Raw genomic sequence first — 19,441 nt, forward strand, 5'->3', positions numbered from 1 at the left:
ATTTTATTTTATTTTTTATAAAAAAATATACAACATTACTTATCTTTTCAAAAAAATCTTTTAAACAAAAGTATTTGGAAGACTTAACCAACAGAAATAGGAGAAGAAAACTACTCATTTTTTACATGTTATGGCTATGAGAGAGTTACCATAGTTAAGCATCTAAATGTTGGTTTTTTATGTCTTGTGAGGTGTCTACATAAGAGTTTTCATCGTGTAATTTTTTCTCAATGTTTGTATAAGAGAGAATAATTTAATAGTGTTGTTTGTAAAGAGAAGTAGTGTAGCAAAAAAATCAATTTAAAAGTAAATATAGTTTGTGTATGTATTTCAGAATGCGTTTTAGATAAAAATATTTAATAAGCAGTCACAAAGACTGAAAACGGATCCTCAATCCTATAAAAGTCAAGTTATCATGAGGATCTGGACAAAAATGATCATAGGGACTTGAAGAAAGATCTAAGATCTTTTAGAGACACTGGAGACACGTATGAAAATTCAATGAAGACATGAAGATCTTACTACGAAGACTTTAATAGAGATTTTTTATTGAATACATTATAGATATGGAAAAAAAATCATTTCTTTTATTAAAAAATTTAGAAGATAGAGATACAACTCGTAGGGCTAATTCGTGGATCATTTAATTTTAGATAGATCATCAATTATGTAGACTTCTTTTATTTTATGCTCTGATTTTGTTTTTTTTTTTCATGAAATAATGAAGGTAACCTTTTGCGATCAGTCTTTCTATCTTCTTTTTCAGGGTGTGGCATTCCTCAATGTCATGCCTATGATCACAGTGAAAAAGATAACTTATTAGAATTTCTTATGTCTGCGCCACTTTTCATAGGAGGGTGATATTGCATAAATTATTTCTCATTGATAATAGTTAGCACCTCAGTTCGTGTAGTGGTTAGATAAGTAGTCAGAAGTTTGAGGAATGTAAGGCAATCATGAATGTGTCCTTTAGTACTCTTTTTAGATGCTTTGGTTAGAGACCAATGATGTTGGGGAGACTTTGTTTGGTGAAAATATAGGTGACCTTATTTGGACACGCTAGCTTATTCCACTTTAATATAATTCTAAATTGCCTATTTAACGCCTAGAAGAGTATTGTTAGGTAGTGTGTATTGTCATTCCCATAATAAGTAATTGTAGACTCCACCAATCAGGGTGTTAGTGGTAATTGGTTCAAGCAAATTTTTCACGTTGAGTCTTTCCTCATTACATATTTTGAGATATCCTCTATTGCTTTTATCTTCTCATTGGGTGATGGTAAAAAGCTCCAATATGCTCTTTTTAGTTGGAATGTCTGTGTTAAAACAAGAGATGAGCTTCATGTAGAGATCATAAAGATCTAGAATAGATCCTTGATCAAGATTGTGATACATCACCCTAGCATTTCCATGAAACGTTACAGGAAAAATCTTGCACATGGAATTATTCTTTATTGTCACTACCTCTAGGATGCTTCTAACATTTTGTATGTGCTATTTAAAATATGTAAGGCCATCATAGTTATCTCAAATGACATTTGTAGTGACATATTTTTTAAAGAAATAAGTGTGTAACACCATATGATAAAATAGAGAATCTCCTAGATGATTGGATTGGTGTTCATTCTTAGAAGTTGGTCTCATCCTACGTCTAAGATTTTTTATCAGAAAGCATGTGAGTGAGTGTTAGATGAGAATTAATATAGATAGTCATGCTTATGACTAGGATATGTGAAGGAGTTTTTTTCATAAAAAAAAAAGACTCATTCAGAAAGTATGAGTATCATACATACTTTGCATGTCATTTTATTTTGTTCCTTTATGAAACTAAAGTTTCCTCTTTGTATCTCGTGCATATAATAGAGTTATGTGTTGGATTTCTTATTGATAAAACAAAAAAGTATGAAGTTGTTCTTGTATAGTTAAAATAACATTATTGAGCACTTGCACTTTATGGGTGAGTTGTTAAAGACCTGAGAGAGTTAAAGTTTATATGGTAGGGAAATCAATTACTCTTTATTATCCTAGAGTTTCATCAGACATTGAAGTAGTTTTTTTTGTGTGAAAGGTGATGAAGTGTTTTTTTGTTTACTTTTCCATATACGAAACCATTAATAAAGTCGTGAAGAACTTGACACATAAATTAGGTTTTTCATAGGTTGTTATCCTAGGCCAAAACATGTGGACTTGAATGTAAGCTTGGTGTTTGGGTTTAATTATCTTGAAAAAATAAGTTTTTTATAGGACGAAAAACTCTTCAATGCTTAAATCAATGAATGTATGACAGAAATGAGAGAAAATATAAGATCAAGAATGAAATGTTGAGCTTGAGAAAATTGTAACTTACAAGAACCTCTCTCATTTACCTAGTGACCCAAGATATTTATAGATCCTGGTCACATCAACTCACCTCAAGAGATGTAGAGTTGCATGATAATTGATTTGTGAAAACGTTGACACTTACCTTTAGTTGTAGTGTCTTTCACCCTATTGATGGATAGGTAAATAATCACTATTACGTTGGTTAGAAATAATTATTGATTGTGAAAGAATATATCTTATTTATATTAAATGTGGTGTATGCTTGTATTGTCGATCATTGAATAGAAAAGTGTTAATCTTGTATTTAGGAGTGGGCGCAATGGATAGTACAAGTGGTGAAAAATGTGGTGTAAAATGCATGAGAGGGGAAATTTTTGGTCGTTTGAGCCTTGGCCCAAACGGTGTGGCATGGTATGTGGCCAAGAACAGCATGGAATGGTGACCATAACGTGGAGGGCTGACCACGTGCGTCATGAGATGATAACAAGTGTGGTGGTCAGTGATGATCATGTGCGGGGTGATAGGTGGCCGATCCGTCAAGGCAATGCCCACACGAATTGGCACCACAATGCAACTCTGACGCTCCTTGTATATATATAAAGAAGCATGCACCGCCAGTAGTTATACAGTTTCAGCTCATTTATCTTGCTCCAATGCACGGCGTCCATGAAAGAAGGCCGTGGCTGCAGAAGTGGGTCTTGTGCCCAATGTGTCATTAATTAATGATACGACTCCCGTGCTTCGCTTTTTCAAAGTGATTGTAATCGATACGGCAATGAATTAGTGATTTTAATATTTCTCAAAACAAACACTAGTAATTTTTGTAAGAACAATTCAACCGTATCAATCAAATATAGCGATAAAATTGCGGGAGAGGGGGATCGTAACAGGCCTCATCACATGCACAGTTGGTATGAACAGAAGAATTTCGTATCGGGATCGATCATTGATTATGATATAAGCATGCATATTCTATGATCTTCTAGAATCTACAGCCGTCCCGTCAAATATTTTGTTGCGTTGCCAAGCAATATATATATATATGCATTTAATCTGCAGTGGTCCCTGGTTCCACAAGTGATTATCAGACAGAAATCACGGGCTAAATTACAATCAGAAACTAAATTTGTTACACATTGACGGATCCCATTTCAGCAACTGACCCTAAGAGAAGTCCCTAGCCATAAAGCTAGCAAAATTGGCCTGACAGCTTAAAATATTTATAAGATTCTTTCAAAATAGAAACCCTACTTGAAAAGGACCATTACCTGTCCATTTTCCTTTTTATCATGCCCATTTCACGTTGATTTAGTTCTAAATTAGGGTTCTATCGATGAGGTTAAGCTCTTACACAACGTGCGAATAGCTTTCAGTGCTAAAAGGGTTGGGAATTCAAGTAGCAAAAATCCAATCCGTGATGATCCCTTTCTATTTTGCCAAAAGAGAGAAGATTATAGCTGTACGACAGTGTATATCCATGGGTGATGACATCTTCTACCAAGCCTTTGCCAGCAGAATAAGGCTGGAGGATAATGCCCCAATATAAGCAAGGGCTTCCCATGAAAAAAGGGGAGCAAAACTGAGAAGACCGCTCATGTTACATGGTTGGTATTATTTTAGACAAACTCTGTGCTGACAAATTCAGCAGAGAGTTATCTAATTGATTTGGACTTTTGTTAACAACCTGCGAAAAAAGTTAATCGCGTGATTTCCCTTTTTATTCAATCCTTATTTTTTATAGATATATGGAAACCAGGGAAACTGCAGTTCGGGTGAGAGATGGGTGAGCTGGATTTATTACACAAAGTGTACTTAAGGGTGACATATGTAAGAGCCTCTAGCACACTTGCATGCCGTATTGAAGAAAAAACCCCACAGAAAACAGATGCCACATGCCCGTCAAATTCAAAGATGTGCCGCCCCTTCTTGTTGAATGCCGCTCGTCTGCGTGGACCCCAACTCAATAGTCAATGTTCATCTTTTTTGGCCTGGACTATGAACTGTAAAAAAAATTGAAGATTTTTGTTTCAAATTTCCTGTGATCTAGCCTTGCCATTTGGACGATCAGCACTCCTCATGGACCTATGGATCTCTCCCACATACCCTCTCTCACACATACCTAAACCTTTTTTGTCCTACTGGGTGTGGAAGTATTCATCCCACAAAAAACAAAGAAGAGAGAGCTGGGCTGGGAAGGCTGAGGAGAACGGAAAGGAAAGTTTTCTGCAGGAAGACTTTTGAATGCGCGTCCAAGGAGAGTAGATTTCAAGGAGTCCATGTCATGGCGTGGTCCAGCTGCTTCCTAATCATAAATACGGTTAAGACACCTTCGAGATGGGCCAGGCGGAGAAACCAGACAAAACAACACTCCCATGTGCAACCCAGATACCAGATCGATTTTGTTTTTGTGCTCGAAAAACAACCTCGTCTAATTATCATCAATTCTAGCTTAACACGCTTTTTGCACTTACTCGGCATCTAAGTGTCTATGATCTTCGAATCTACACTGCCAAGCCATAAATTCGTAGATGATTTCGGAGGAAAGTAGTTGAAGACTAGCTCTAGCCTTTCAATCAAATCATAATAATAATACTCAAGCCAGATATCACAATACCTGGAACAGTTACAAGAGCCATCAGGAAATGTGGCACATTCTTGAAAATGTTTCTAAGCACAGATTCAAGTTATTTTGAAATCCGAATTATTAGTAGATTCTCACTAATTTACATAACCACGAAGTGATTTGTCAAGTGTCCTGAGAAGTGAAATGGCTGCTAGTCTTAGCTGAGCGACTCCAGACCAGACGAGCAAGACTTGCTTTCACTACCGTCAAAGCTGGCCATTAGTAGAAATTAACCACAAACAGATGTAATGGCATGAATATAGTAATACAAAAAAGGGGTGATGAACCTTGAAGCTGTAATTAGAATTCTTCTTTGATGTTTGAACCGACAATTTCTCTTACAAAAGAATTGAACCAAAAACGAAAGAATAAAAAAAACAAAAAACAAAACAAGAGGCAGAAAAGGAGAAAATAAAAAAATAAAAAGAACCTTACATGTAATGAGAAGCATAAACACTATCTACTGTATCTTTCTTGCCCAACCGCAGTCATTCTTCTGTCCATATAACACAATATCTGTACCTCATATTGGGTGCGCAATGTATTGGGGTTCTGAAGGGTTGGGGGCAATCAAGAAAAGAAGCACTCCCAGCCCAGTACAACTTCCCCGTGTAAATTTTATTTTCAGTGATAATCATATACTTGTTGTCCACCCAAGTCGCCTATGTTTATATCGGCAATATAACTCACAAAATCTGTCATGCTTCCTTCACTGAACCTGCTCTCCTATCAAATCTAGACCGACAAGCAGGAATGATATCCCTTGAAATAGCAAGAAGTAGAAATGGATCCCCTGAGCAGACAGAAGGCTCCTTGCTGAAGCTGTTAAAAGAAGGAAAGCTAGAGCCAACTCTTTCATATATATTCTATTATGCTTCCTTTTCTTCTTAGCCTTTTGATCTTGTTGCATAATTTCTTCCTTCAATTCATCAAGATTTGGCTCAGAAGAACCCCTTTGATGCTTCGTTTCTTTCTGAACCAAGGAAACAAGATCACCCTCAGAAGATCGGCCAGACTTCTTAGTAACAACCCATTCATAGGCACTTCCAAGCTGGAAAAGCCCGGAGATCATAGCATTGAACTTGGTCACTGACATGGTGTTTTCAAACAGAAGATAGGGGACAATGAATGGGAAGGATTTGGGAGCTGGGAGAATGTTGAGAAATGACATGGTAGCTGGAATGTAGCACACAACCCATGCTGGGAGCTCAGCCTCTGGTATAAACATCGTCATGGGGAGAATTATGCAGAAGAGTGTGAAAGAATAAAATGGTAGGATCAGCTTTCTGAGCAGAAAGAAAAGAAAAATCATGTTGAATTTCTTCCATATGCTAATCTGCAAAAGACCAATACACATTACATAACGAAAGCAGCAAAATAAAACCAGCACAAAAATAGGGAAAAATTGTAATTACAGCAGAAGGTATTCGAAAAAGTATATACCTTGGATCGAATAATATCAGGTAAGCAGAGTCTAAATAGCTGCATGGGTCCAGAATGCCATCTGTGTTGTTGCTTTCTATATGCTTCATATGATTCAGGCAATTCACACTGACACTGAACATAAAAGGAACAAAAACTATTAAACCTTATACAAACCATTAACTGCCACTAGATTTAGTGAGATGCTCACTGAAATCAATGACAAAACACTCGGTGATATAAACTAAAAACAAAATTGTAATACCTCAACATCATTGAGGAAAATGAACTTCCAGCCATGAAGATGGGCACGAACAGCAATGTCCATGTCCTCGACAGTAGTCCTCTCCAACCAGCCACCGGACTCCTCCAAAGCTTTTATCCTCCACACACCAGCAGTTCCATTGAATCCAAAAAAGTTAATGAAAGTTCCATTCACTTGCTGTTCTACTTCAAAATGAAACGCTAAATTAATGTTCTGCAACCTAGTCAACAAGTTCTCATCCTTGTTCACAAAAGACCATCTTGCCTGAACAAGCCCGATCTCCTCATTATCCTGTAATGCCACAATCAATTTCAGCACTGTCTTTAGATGATAGAAAGTTTAAATTAACTACCTATCCAATTTTGCCACTGAGTTTCATATAAATTTAACTCCCTTACTTGAAATTAGATGACAATAAATTAAAAAGAAGATAACAATAAGGAGTCGAAGTTAAGTACCTTAAAGTGAGGAACTGTTCTTTTGAGGAAGTCAGGGGTTGGCTGAAAGTCGGCATCGAAAATAGCAACATACTCATAGTCTTTGACATAGCTACAATTCATAGCAGACTTAAGATTGCCAGCTTTATACCCATCTCTAATTACACGATGCCTATACAAAATGCGGGCACCCTCTTGCTGCCATTTATGAACTTCCTCTTTGATCAACAATTGCGTAGTTGGATCATCAGAATCATCTAAAATTTGTATTAAAAACTTCGATTTTGGCCAGTCTAAATTACACACAGCAGCTATTGATTGTTGATAAACCTTGGGGGGGAAAAAACCAAATTTAAATTAAAAAAAAAAAAAAACACATACGCACACAAATAACCGACTAAAAGTAAGAGCTAAAATTTTGAAATTTGAAGGTACCTCTTTCTCATTGCACATGGGAATCTGGACAAGAACCATAGGAAAGAAGCCATTTTCACCAGATTCAAGATCAGCAACAGCGTCTTGTTTGGGGATTGGTTTAATATTCTTAAACCGGATCCAGAAACAACCCAAACAAAGGACAAGCCTATCAATACTCTGGATAAGGAAGAGCACAATACACGCATTGGCTAGAAATTGCAATGGAGGAGCGAGATACTCCACACGAAATAAGACCCACCGTGAATACAAGGAATCAAAGATATCTTTAAACCCAAACGGTGTCGCTAATAAGTACTGCAATTGGAGATGTGGAGCTCCAAAATGCCAACCTTTAAAATAAGCAGCAATTTCAAAACCTAATAGCAAAACTGACATCCACAGAAAAATCTTGATGGAAGTATAGAATCTTGTTTTCACAGTCGGGTTCTCATTCTCCCGGTCGATGTCTGTGGTTTCGGTGTCGGTGCGGCCTGAGTGGATGCGGCGCTTGATGGCGGAGCCGAGAGAGACCATTGTGGTGGCAATGGAGGTCAAGCAACCGGCAGCTTTGTGGGCTTTTAAGAGAAGAACCCATGTGAGTTGTTTAGCGTTTTTGTTACGTGATTTGTCTCGGCCGAGTCGACTCGGTGAGTCAGTGATCAAGAAATCTTCCTCTGACGGACCTTCCAGCTCCACCATTGACCAGTTTGGGTTCTCCATTTTGACTACCACCGGTGTTCCTTTATGGCTGTCCTTTGCCCACCAGTCAAACGAGGGTGCCATTGTCGCTTAAAGCCTTTCTCTTTTGAGTTTCTGATCTATAAAACAAAAGGATTCGGACTCGCAACGTAAAGGAACAGATGCGTTAGAAACCCGATCTTTTTCTTTGTTTTGAGGCTAAAAAAAGGCTAAAATTTTGATAACATGGTGTGAGAGAGAATGTGTGAAAAGAGAGACGCGTGGAGGAGAAAGGGGTAAGGAACTAAAGCGAGAAGTCTCTAAATTATGGTGACATGAAGAGACAATTTATACGACAACTATTTGTTAAGATGGAGAAAGGGAAAGAAAAAAAAGAGAGGGTCGTTTTCGAGATAGAGAGAGCGAGAGAAGGAAAGAGACAATGAACTTGGGATATGAGTCCAGAAAAGCTCTCACTCAATTACAGCTTGCAGTGAGATTATATACAAGGAGGAGGATAAATTATAGAGAGAGAGAGAGAGAGAGAGAGAGTGATGTACAGAGGAGGAATTTAGAAAAGAGAAGGTAAACAGCTCACCACGTCTTTTTTCTAGAGTTTTTCTTCTTTAAAAATAATTAAATAATTAATTTTTTATTTTTTATTTTTTATTTTTTATTTTTTATGAAATGGAAGTAGGTGAGGGCACACTGTAGACAGACGCAGATGAATTGTAATGCAACATAAATAGACACACACAGCATCTGTCATGTCAGTACAAGGAGATGGTTTTATTTTTAAAAATAAAATAAAAAAAAATTTTATCTTTTATATAAATTTAACTTATTCATTAATTAAACACCTCGAGTGTTATTTTTGATATGGAAGGAAACCAGCCTTGAGATATCCACACCTTTAATTGGGTATTAAATGGGATTGTTTTTTTTTTTGAGATTTTTTTAATAATATTTCAACAACTGGAATGGAATCATGAGTTTCTTAAGAAATAATAATAATAAATAAATAAATAAATATAGCAGATTTACGAGATCAGTCCATGTTCTTTTTCTTTCTCTAAGTACACTCGAAACAATCCATAGATTAGCATTACTTTTATCAACACATATTCCTTTCTTTTGCTTTTCTTGAAAAAATCCAAGACATAATTTGGAAAAAAAAAATGGTAATTTAACTTTTTTTCATTTCAACCATCAAAATATTACACGGAGACAAGAGACAAAAGCTATCACAAGGCTGACGTGAAAGTAGGAGTCCATATGTGTTCTTAACTTCGCCTTTAATTTAATATACTTTGACCGAGTAAGGTCGAGAAGTTCAAAAGCAAGGGAATGTGTGACGAACTATCTAACAAGCAAGCGCGTGCGGATGAGGCCAGAGGTCATAAAGTGAGACATTGGTGTTCCTCCTCCTTTCTTTTTTTTATTATTGTTTTTTTTTTGGATTTCCGTATTTAATTTATCATCTAATTCTGTTAGGTTTTATGTGATATCGTAATTATACTGGATTAAAAGGGAAGGTTGTTTCCTGGGGATTCGTGGCCGTCCCATTCGAGCACTGGAGGCGTTCTATCAAAGCCCAGTTGCCGGTGGCGTTCTTTTACTTTCTTTTTTATTAGGATTTAAAGTATACATCATTCACGCGCCTCTCACTGCTGAGCTTGCACTTGCACAATTTTATTGCCTGCCAGAGTTCATATCTGTAACTTCATCCCAAAAATAATTCTCTCTGCCAACTCACCGTATCGGATTGCTTACATGGAGGCTTTTGTAAATATAGTCCATGCAAAGAAATATTTATAAAATACTTTATTCGTATATTAACTATTATATTACTTTAAAAATTATTTTTTTAAGTTTAAAAAATATTTTTTCTACAACGCTAACATTGAAAAAAAAAACTCGAAAGAAGCATCAAGTTTTCAGTTGATTTTATTGAATGCAGGTAGATCAAGCCACGCGCCATAGATGCAGCTGCGTATGTAAAGCGCATGGGTTTTAGGCGAGGACAATTAAGGTAACAATTAAATGTCTAAATTATCCTAATGCCACCGACAATTTCAGTCAGAAACAGGTCATTTGAATATGGATAATAGTGGAATATACTACGCGGGCAGATACGGTAACAGTAATGATGGGTTCCACGGTGTTACCGTGGGAAACCTGCTAAATCAAGGGTCCCATTTAAGTGGTATTGCAACGTGGACTGTTTTCTATTTTTAATATCGGTAATTATTAAAAAATATTAGTTTGATATTTTTTTAAATAAATATATTTTAAAAAAATATATAAAAACACAAGTTATCACCATCCCAGAATATGCATAATAAAGACTTCACTTTTATATATATATATGTAGAATTAAGACTTTCACTTTGAAAACCAATCCACACGCTGCTTGCTCCCAGCTAGGCAGTTGCCTTTCCGCAATTGATCTGCGGCTGTGATCTGTTCTTCCAATGATGTAACGCTAAGATACTGTCATCATTAATCCAATTCACGTGAGAACTCGTTTCAAATTCAAAAAATTCACGAAAAGAGACACACGCAAGAGTGGGCCATAAGGACACGGATAGTGGGGTAAATTTGCTAATTTGAGAGCCGTAGATCTTTCGAACAAGTTTGTTGAGGAAGGGGTTTCTTGTAAATATACATGCGCACGAGTTGGAGAAGGTGATGGGAGATGATGACACGTGGAGTGGCGGTGGTGCATGGTCATTGGTCAGAGGCAGACACCATAATAATAGTATAATAATGGTCTTAATCTGAAACAGCCTGGCCACCACAGCCGGCAAGACCCTGTCGAGCCCTCAGGTTTACTAGCGCAATTTACGCTCTTCTCCTGCGTCATCTCCTACCCCGAATCACGTTTTCCTTTAATTTTCTTCTGTTTTGTTTTTATTTTTCTTTTGAAGTGAATTTGTCGCCCTCATCCACTGACCTCGTACCGAGTTGACATGCGTTTACTTCTTAAAAACACAAAAAGGAAAAAAAAAATAGTTATCGCTAGTAAATCACTAAATTGTAACTTAATCAGTTATTTTATTGTTCTAAGAAAAAAAACAATAAAAATAAAGAAGAGAAAGATAAAAAAATGAAATTAAGATAAAATTATGTTTAGTAGAAAAAAAAACTATTTATATATTTTGTTTGATTATAGTGGATAAGATAAAATAATTTTATTATTATTATTATTTATTTTACCCGTATTGTTATAAAAATTACATGTTTAAAAAAAAATAATTCAATATTTTACTTTTTTACCTTTTTATTTCAAAAGTTGAAGATAATAATTTTTATAATAATTTGAGTTATAAAATCAAGATTGATTTGACGGTCTGGTTCATGGGCATGAATTTGTCTGAGTTTAAGAATAAATAAAGAAAGGATTCATTCGAAATGACTCGTTTAAAAAGCCAGGTCAACTCGGGATAAAACATGGGACAAAAACTCATTGACTTTTTAGAATAAAAAACATAAAGATTTTGGGTTAGCCGAGTTGACCCTTCCGACTCCTGACATCAATATGTTAAAACTATAATAATAACAATTTATATTTATATGTTAACCTGAGTCAACCTTTGATGACCCTTCCGACTTGTAACCTAGGCCTTGTCCCGGCTAATCCCAAGTCAAGTTTTAAAATCACGATAATAACAATTTTTATTTTTACATTGACCTAAATTAACTCAAGTTAACCCTCTTAATCAGTGAATTAAGCCTTGTCCCTGTTTGACCCCTGAATCAAATTTTAAAATTATAATAATAACCATTTTTATTTAATATTGATCAGGGTTAACTCATGTTGATCCTCCTAAATACATGACCTACTCCTTCATTTGGTCGACCCTCGAGTCGGCTTTTAAACTATAATAATAATCATTTTTGCTCCTATATTAACCTTGGTCAATGGTCAACCTCACTCGTGACCCGAGCTTTGTACCAAATCAACTTCCGAATTGAGTTTTAAAATTACAATAATAACCATTTTTACTTTTATGTTGAACTGGATCAACCCGACTTATGACCCGGGCTTTGCCCCGAATCATCTCTCGAGTTAGGTTTTGAAACTATGATAATAATTATTTTTATTTTTACATGTCTTAGTTGGACAATTTTGAAATTGAAAATTTTTTACAATGATATTTTATGAATGAAAGATAATAAATATTATCTCTAGAGATATGTCCTTTATGTACCTTCTATTTTAAAAGTACAGAAATTCACTTCAAAAATATCTCAAAGATAGATTTATTTTTATTTCTATGTCTCTATCTCTTTCTGTCTCTTCAACCAAATATATTTTTATTTTTACTGTATTTGTTCGTTTTGTCCCGGGACAGTAACCAAATGCCACCTTTGAGATTATATCAATTTTTTTAATATAAAAAATACTATTAAAGGTGCGAGATATTTTTTTAACACTGTTGTTAAACTTAACCAAGCGATTCAATCTTAAAACTTTTATATTCGACTACTTCTCTATCTTGAGTTTTCAATTAAACTGTGTGGAAGTTTCTAATGTGAATTGATTGACTTCACATGTTCAAAGATAATCTAGATAACTGGTAAAAACATGGATTGCCTTTAAAAAAAAACATCAAGATTATAATTTAAAAAAAATATTGAGAAGATATCAAATTGGATCGACCCTGATCACCTCGCAACCTCGTTCATAAACTTCATTGGGCTTAATAAAAAATAATTATAAACTATTTTTATTTTATTATGTGATAAAAAAAATGCTCACACAATCAAGCATTAACCTTAAAATAAATATTTATTTGAAATTATAATAACTTTATAAAAAATAATAATAATAAATCATGAAATATGTGACACACACATGGATGATAAAAAGGTTTGAGATGATCATACCATTGTGTATAAGTATATAACAAGGCATAATCTCAATCTCAAGGTTAATAAATTTTTTTTATCCCATGTTGTATGCTAAATCCTTACCAAAATTTTGACATAATTTTAAATATATTTTGAACATATTAAGTGTTAACATCAAATTAATCACGCATCTATGATATATTTTATGATGACCAATTACTATTTATGATTTCATTGATAATTTTTTTATGATAAAATCAGTGTTCAAATATTGACAAAATGCAATATTTTGGTTGTGGTTGACTCGTCCTCGATCCTGTCCAAATGTAAAGAAACTAACTTGGATTTGGCCCGGTTTGTCTCAGTTAACCCGGCGAATCAACTCACCACCCGGTCAAAACTTAATTTAATATTTTTTTTAAAAAAATTAAAATAATATTATTTTAATTTTTTTTATTAATCAAGGTGAAATTAAATTAATCAATCCATTCCGTTCCTCCAACTGTACACCGAGTGAAGTCTAGATCAAGTTGAATATCTATGCATCTCGGCGCTTCAAGCAATGTGGCTTGGTCAGTGGAACGGTCTAGCAATTGTACTGTGGAGGTTCATGGATGACAGCTCTCCAAATGATTGCTCTCGACTATCAATTATAATAAAGAAATAATACTATTATTTTTCACTAAAATACATGGTATTATTATAGCAACTTAGCAGTTTCTTGTGCCGTTGTGTATGATAAAGCAGGAAAAATGACAAAAAAGACATGTGGACCCCGTAACATGTATTTTATATAACCACCGAAGGTTAGGTGTGAATGAAAAAAAAATCTTAGTGCTTGAACAACTGGACGGGTTAATTGAAATTTAAAAATAAAAATTTGAGTAATGGATTAACTCAACTTGATAATTTTTTTTAGTTTAATGTGGGTGTCCGGGTCAGCTTACGCACACCTCGACTAATCTCACGGGTCATGAAGTTAACGACCATATAAGTCTCCAGTGGCCATTATATAAGCAACCACAAGACTTGAATCTGAAATCACAAAGGAAACAAACTTTTTAATTTCAAGTTCTTATCCCTAGACCACCACCTAGAAGATTACATGACAATTTTGTTAGACGCTAAGGATGGGAGTGGGACAGCAATGACAAATAAAAGAAGTGATGGTGTGATTTTATGTGCGTATGCGGTCACCACTGTGACTATTACCGACACCACAATTTTCGAATCATATGTGTAAGCTATGGATAGATCCCATCAGGCATCATTTTTTTCACTAAAGGGATGGTTGATTTTTTTTATATTAAACATAACTCTTAAAAATCTGAGTTTTTCACCGTGAAAGGTTTTATTTTTCATTGGGAGATTCTGGCGATATAAAAAAAAAATCACTGTTATCAATTTTTTAATACACTTAAAAAATCTGCATATATAATATTTTTTTCAAAAATTAAAATACCGATCTTACCCACCCCAGTACTGCTGCAGAGCACGAGTTGCTTGCATAATTAGTTATTAAACTATGTGGTGCTGTTTCCTTCAATCATGAGAATGGAAAACAAACAATTTATTGAATTAAATGAGGTTTGATTATGAGTTAACAAAAGCTTTTGAAAAGAAGAAGACCCACTTACAAAAATAAAGGAGCAAAGGAAGAGATAGAAAAGTTCATGTACAATGATGCAACGAGAAGACGTGTTCTGATTTTCCAAAAGAATTCAACATCCCTTTGATTGTTCCTTGTTCTCTCTTTATGACCCAATGATACACAAAAAACGTGCAAACCCTAAGCCAGCGGTATGCATAATGCCATGCATGTCCCCTCCCTCCCCTCCCCATTGCGCTGCTCAATTTCTCTTCCTTATGACTTTGGAGAGTGTCCACATTCATTCCTGGTGAAGGTATAGGCTGCTTAATAATTTGTACTAAAAAAATGATCAATACGTCTCCATATTCTGTTGTACGTACGTTCAATCGACGATATTGCCACACTAAAAAGACTTCTGCATTGAAATATAAATTATTTTAGCGAGCGAGGATTCATGAAAGCGTTGCTTGTTGTTGTTGTTGTTGGTGGTGGTGGTTTGCGACTGTTTCTCCAAGTTCACAGCTCAAGAGTCGTATGGTCCAAATGTCAATGTTGAGCTCCCCCCTATGCACGCCTTGATTTGTTGTCATTTAGGCTTGTTATGACAAGCTCACCAGCTTGATTGTCGCAGTTCAAAACGTAGGACATAAACTAACATCACAATATGATATTTACAAGTAATTTATCTGTTCTAATGTTTTATTTAATTACAAATAACATCGTAGGATAGAATGTTCACATTTGGTTTTCAGTTCAATTTTACACTATGCATCCGCGTCGTGTTCGTATGATAATAAAAGGAATCAATATCAGAGCTCATGGAATTGTACAGTGATATAATCCAGCCATTCATGATGGTCATACCACCATCGACAAAAAGTCATTATCTTCACGAATTTATTGGAACCAAAATTCCACCAAAATATTTTTGGAATTAAATAATATTTGAATTTGAAGTTCATTTTGAAACTTTCAAATTACATTTTTTCCCGTTGATTTGTTTATAATTATGGGTCTAGAATTTATATAGCATTTGATATTATATTAGTGATTTTTTAAAAGTATTTTTAAATAGAAAATACATGGAAACAATATATTTTTTATTTTTTAAAATTTATTTTTTTTATAAATATAAATATAAATATAATATATTTTAAAATCAATATTTTATAAAACACAGTTTTTATAAATAAACAAATAGAAAAAATTATGAATTCTGATACCCGATAAATCCAATATTAGAGAATGAAATTAAAGAAAAAATTTGAAATAAATAAAAATAAAAAAAGTCCTTAAAAACTTAACAATTTATTTTGCATCTTATTTTTCATGCGTGACCAAACGTTGAATAATATTTTTTAATTTAATTTTTATGATATTATCAAATATCAGAAAATAATTCACTTTTTAGAAAATCATTTCTTATAAAAATAAATTTTTTTAAAAAAGTATTATTTCCATCCGATCTGTTTCATTGAAATAAGCTACTAGATACACAATAATTAAATGTCTGCTTGTGTCTTTGGTGCCTTTTCTAGCAGATCTATTTTTCTAATCAAAAGAATTAGGAGAAACCTTAACTCACAGATATTAAACTAAAGAAAGCGAACAAATTTGACAAAAAAAGAAATAATAATAATAATAATCAAGAAGTTAAAGGAGATTTATTTACAGTTCAAGTATTTCAAACTTGATTTAAACCAAAATGCTAGAAATTCTTTTATTTGATATAATTTATAAGAAATAGTAAAAAATGACTCGTTTTAAATTGGATGAAAACAAATTCGACAACTAAAACTATAACAGATAAATTTGAAAAGATGGGGATATTATTTTTTTGTCTATTTCTCACGAGTGGAACTTTGGAATATACAGGACAAAAACATATAAACATAATAAAACTTTATGTTAAAACTATCCTCATAAACTTTACAAAATTCCAAGTCATGTCCCTCGCTTATTGATCTTAACCATTGATTTCACATGGTTTATTTTTTACCATTAGATTTGTCCAATAAAAAAAAACAAGAAATGGAGAAAAATGAGAAATTGTACAGTGATATAATCCAGCCATTCATGATGGTCATACCACCATCGACAAAAAGTCATTATCTTCACGAATTTATTGGAACCAAAATTCCACCAAAATATTTTTGGAATTAAATAATATTTGAATTTGAAGTTCATTTTGAAACTTTCAAATTACATTTTTTCCCGTTGATTTGTTTATAATTATGGGTCTAGAATTTATATAGCATTTGATATTATATTAGTGATTTTTTAAAAGTATTTTTAAATAGCAAATACATGGAAACAATATATTTTTTATTTTTTAAAATTTATTTTTTTATAAATATATATATATATATATATTAAAATCAATATTTTATAAAACACAGTTTTTATAAATAAAAAAAACACGTCGAAATGCTTAAAAGTGTTTTTGAGTAAAAAAAATATATAAAAAAAACTGGAGATCATATGTCACTGTCGAGATTCGTCAGCGTGAGTAGTCGGAATTCAACTTCCACAATGTTGGAAGACGTGTCATCTAAAAACAAATATGAAGCATCGTCTGAATTTCTTTCTCCAAACTTCTAGACCTGGATGTAAGCCCAAACATGCTTGGGCTTCTTATTTTATGTTTACTGCCCTCATACGTCATAAATTTTATATTTGTATGTGAATAAAAGTTATTATGATTAAATGGAAGAAATATTACATTTAAAAACACTGAAAGGGAATAATGGTAAAAAAAAATGCGTAAATCACGTTCCAAAACATAACATGCATGATGTCAAGTACAAAGGATGGGTTCCTTTATTTATTTACAAAAGTGAAAAACACGTGCGGGATTTTCTTTCACTTGAGGGTCGATGATTTGCTGGAGACGCTCTGCTCAGCTCGGACCATGGGCAAATGGATCATCTTTTGCCCGCTTAAACTGCAAGCAACATGTCAAGAGTTGACCATCTGGACTGGTCAACCTGGTCCAGAGTGAACAATCTCGAACCTTTCTAGCAGGTAAGTGCAGAGTATCAAACCCAAAAGCCTATATGTTCCCACCGTCCAAATTCTCATTTTGAATTTGAATCAAGCCTGACCGAGCAATTTTTGCTTACAAGCTCCTAGTAAAAATTAACAACTAAAAAATAATAAATTTGTGGCGCATCTCTACTTTGATTCCTGTCTATTAATTTTATTCTCGGTCAACAAATTTAATTTCATTACCCTTGAATTTGGCCTAAAAAAATACAATCACATAAAAAAAAACATGAAGAACTAAATTAAAAAAAAAACAATTATGAAAATTATATACACAATAAAATGTGAGAGGATCCATGATGTCAACTGCTATAATGAAAAACTCAAGCATTTAAGTTTTTTACTTAATTAGCCATGGAGCACGCGTTGCATTTATTTCTTTTTCATTGAAAAAGAGAACATTCAAGTCATGAAAAAACAATTTGGCGGCCAATGGGTTAGCACCGAAATCTCCATACTCTTTTCCTTTTTTATTTTCAATTAAATCAAATAAAATATTATGAAGAATCTTATACTTATAATTAATTAATTAAATTAAAAAATAAAATATTTTTTTTAAATCTAAATCTAACAAAAAACGATAAATAAAAAAACTCAAAACAACCCATATCATTTTTAAAATTAATGAAAAATCCTATAGGAAGCAAAAAAAAATAATAACGGAGCCCAGTCTTCAATTAAATAAATATTTAAAGATGAAACTAAAAAAACATTAGCTAACAAAATATCATGAAGTAAGTATTTCATGTTTATATTTAATGAATTAATATAATTTAATAAAAAAAAATATATCTTTTAAAAAAGCTAAATTTAACAAAGAGTAAAAAATAACAAAACTCGGGATAACCTGAGTTATTTTTAAAATCAAGCAAAAAATCCTATAGGAAGCCAATAAAAAAAATTAATCTCCAATTAAATTGATTTTAAATGATGAAACTAAAGAAATATGAGCTAACAAAATATCCTGAAGTGAGCATACCATCCTTATAATTAATTAATTATTTTAATTAAGAAACATAATATCTGTTTAAAAAGTTAAATTTAACAAAGAATGACAAATAAAAAGATCTAAGACAATCCGAGTCATTTTCAAAATTAGTGAAAAAATTTGTAGGAAGCAAATAAAAAAAATTAACGGATCACAATCTTCAATTAAATAAATGATCGTGGACGAAACTAGAAAAAAAAAGCTTAAAAAATAAAATAAAATAAAAAAAACAAACTCGAGCAAACCTCTTAAACCTAGATTAATCTTCAAACCTCACAACTCGTGAAATCCTAGAATCGGGGCTTAATCTAAAAGCTCAATTTCCAAATAATTTAATATTGCAATATGAAATTGAAAAAAAAAATCAATTTTAAAAAATTACAAAAGTGAAAAAAATAACAATAAAAAAAATAGTGATCAAATTTGATAGGAAAAAAACTTATGGAGGATGAAATTGCAAAAAAAAAAATCAATTTTAAATATTATTTCAAATAAAACAAATAGTATTTTAAAAATAGAAACATAATTTAAAGGATGAAAAAATTAAAGGGAGATAAAATTGAAAAAGAATTCTAAATCTATAAATTATTCCAAATAAGAAAAAAAAATTGAATAACTATTTTAAAATCTTGAAGGATCGGATGCAGAAGTTAAGGAAAAGAGAAGAAATAAAGAGAAAAAGAAAAAGTTATCGGCACCTCTAAAGCCCAGATTTGATCGAGCTTCTTGCCATACTCCTTTGTCTTTTCTTGCAAATATTGAATCTGCTCATCCACCTTCCTACCATGCTCCTCTAA

General features: G+C 33.1%; 1 protein-coding gene across 1 annotated transcript; it reads right to left on the reverse strand.

Annotated features, from left to right (window-relative positions):
• Positions 1-5,223: 5,223 nt before the first annotated feature.
• On the reverse strand, positions 5,224-8,642 carry LOC133692059 (probable xyloglucan glycosyltransferase 12). Its single transcript, XM_062112734.1, has 5 exons — positions 7,504-8,642; positions 7,090-7,398; positions 6,632-6,922; positions 6,388-6,501; positions 5,224-6,280 (listed from the first exon to the last, which is right to left on the reverse strand). The coding sequence occupies exons 1-5, from the start codon at positions 8,266-8,268 to the stop codon at positions 5,654-5,656; spliced, it is 2,106 nt and encodes a 701-aa protein (XP_061968718.1). The 5' UTR covers positions 8,269-8,642; the 3' UTR covers positions 5,224-5,653.
• Positions 8,643-19,441: the final 10,799 nt, after the last annotated feature.

This window comes from Populus nigra, chromosome 4 (genome assembly GCF_951802175.1).
Source record: "Populus nigra chromosome 4, ddPopNigr1.1, whole genome shotgun sequence".
Taxonomy (NCBI): domain Eukaryota; kingdom Viridiplantae; phylum Streptophyta; class Magnoliopsida; order Malpighiales; family Salicaceae; genus Populus; species Populus nigra.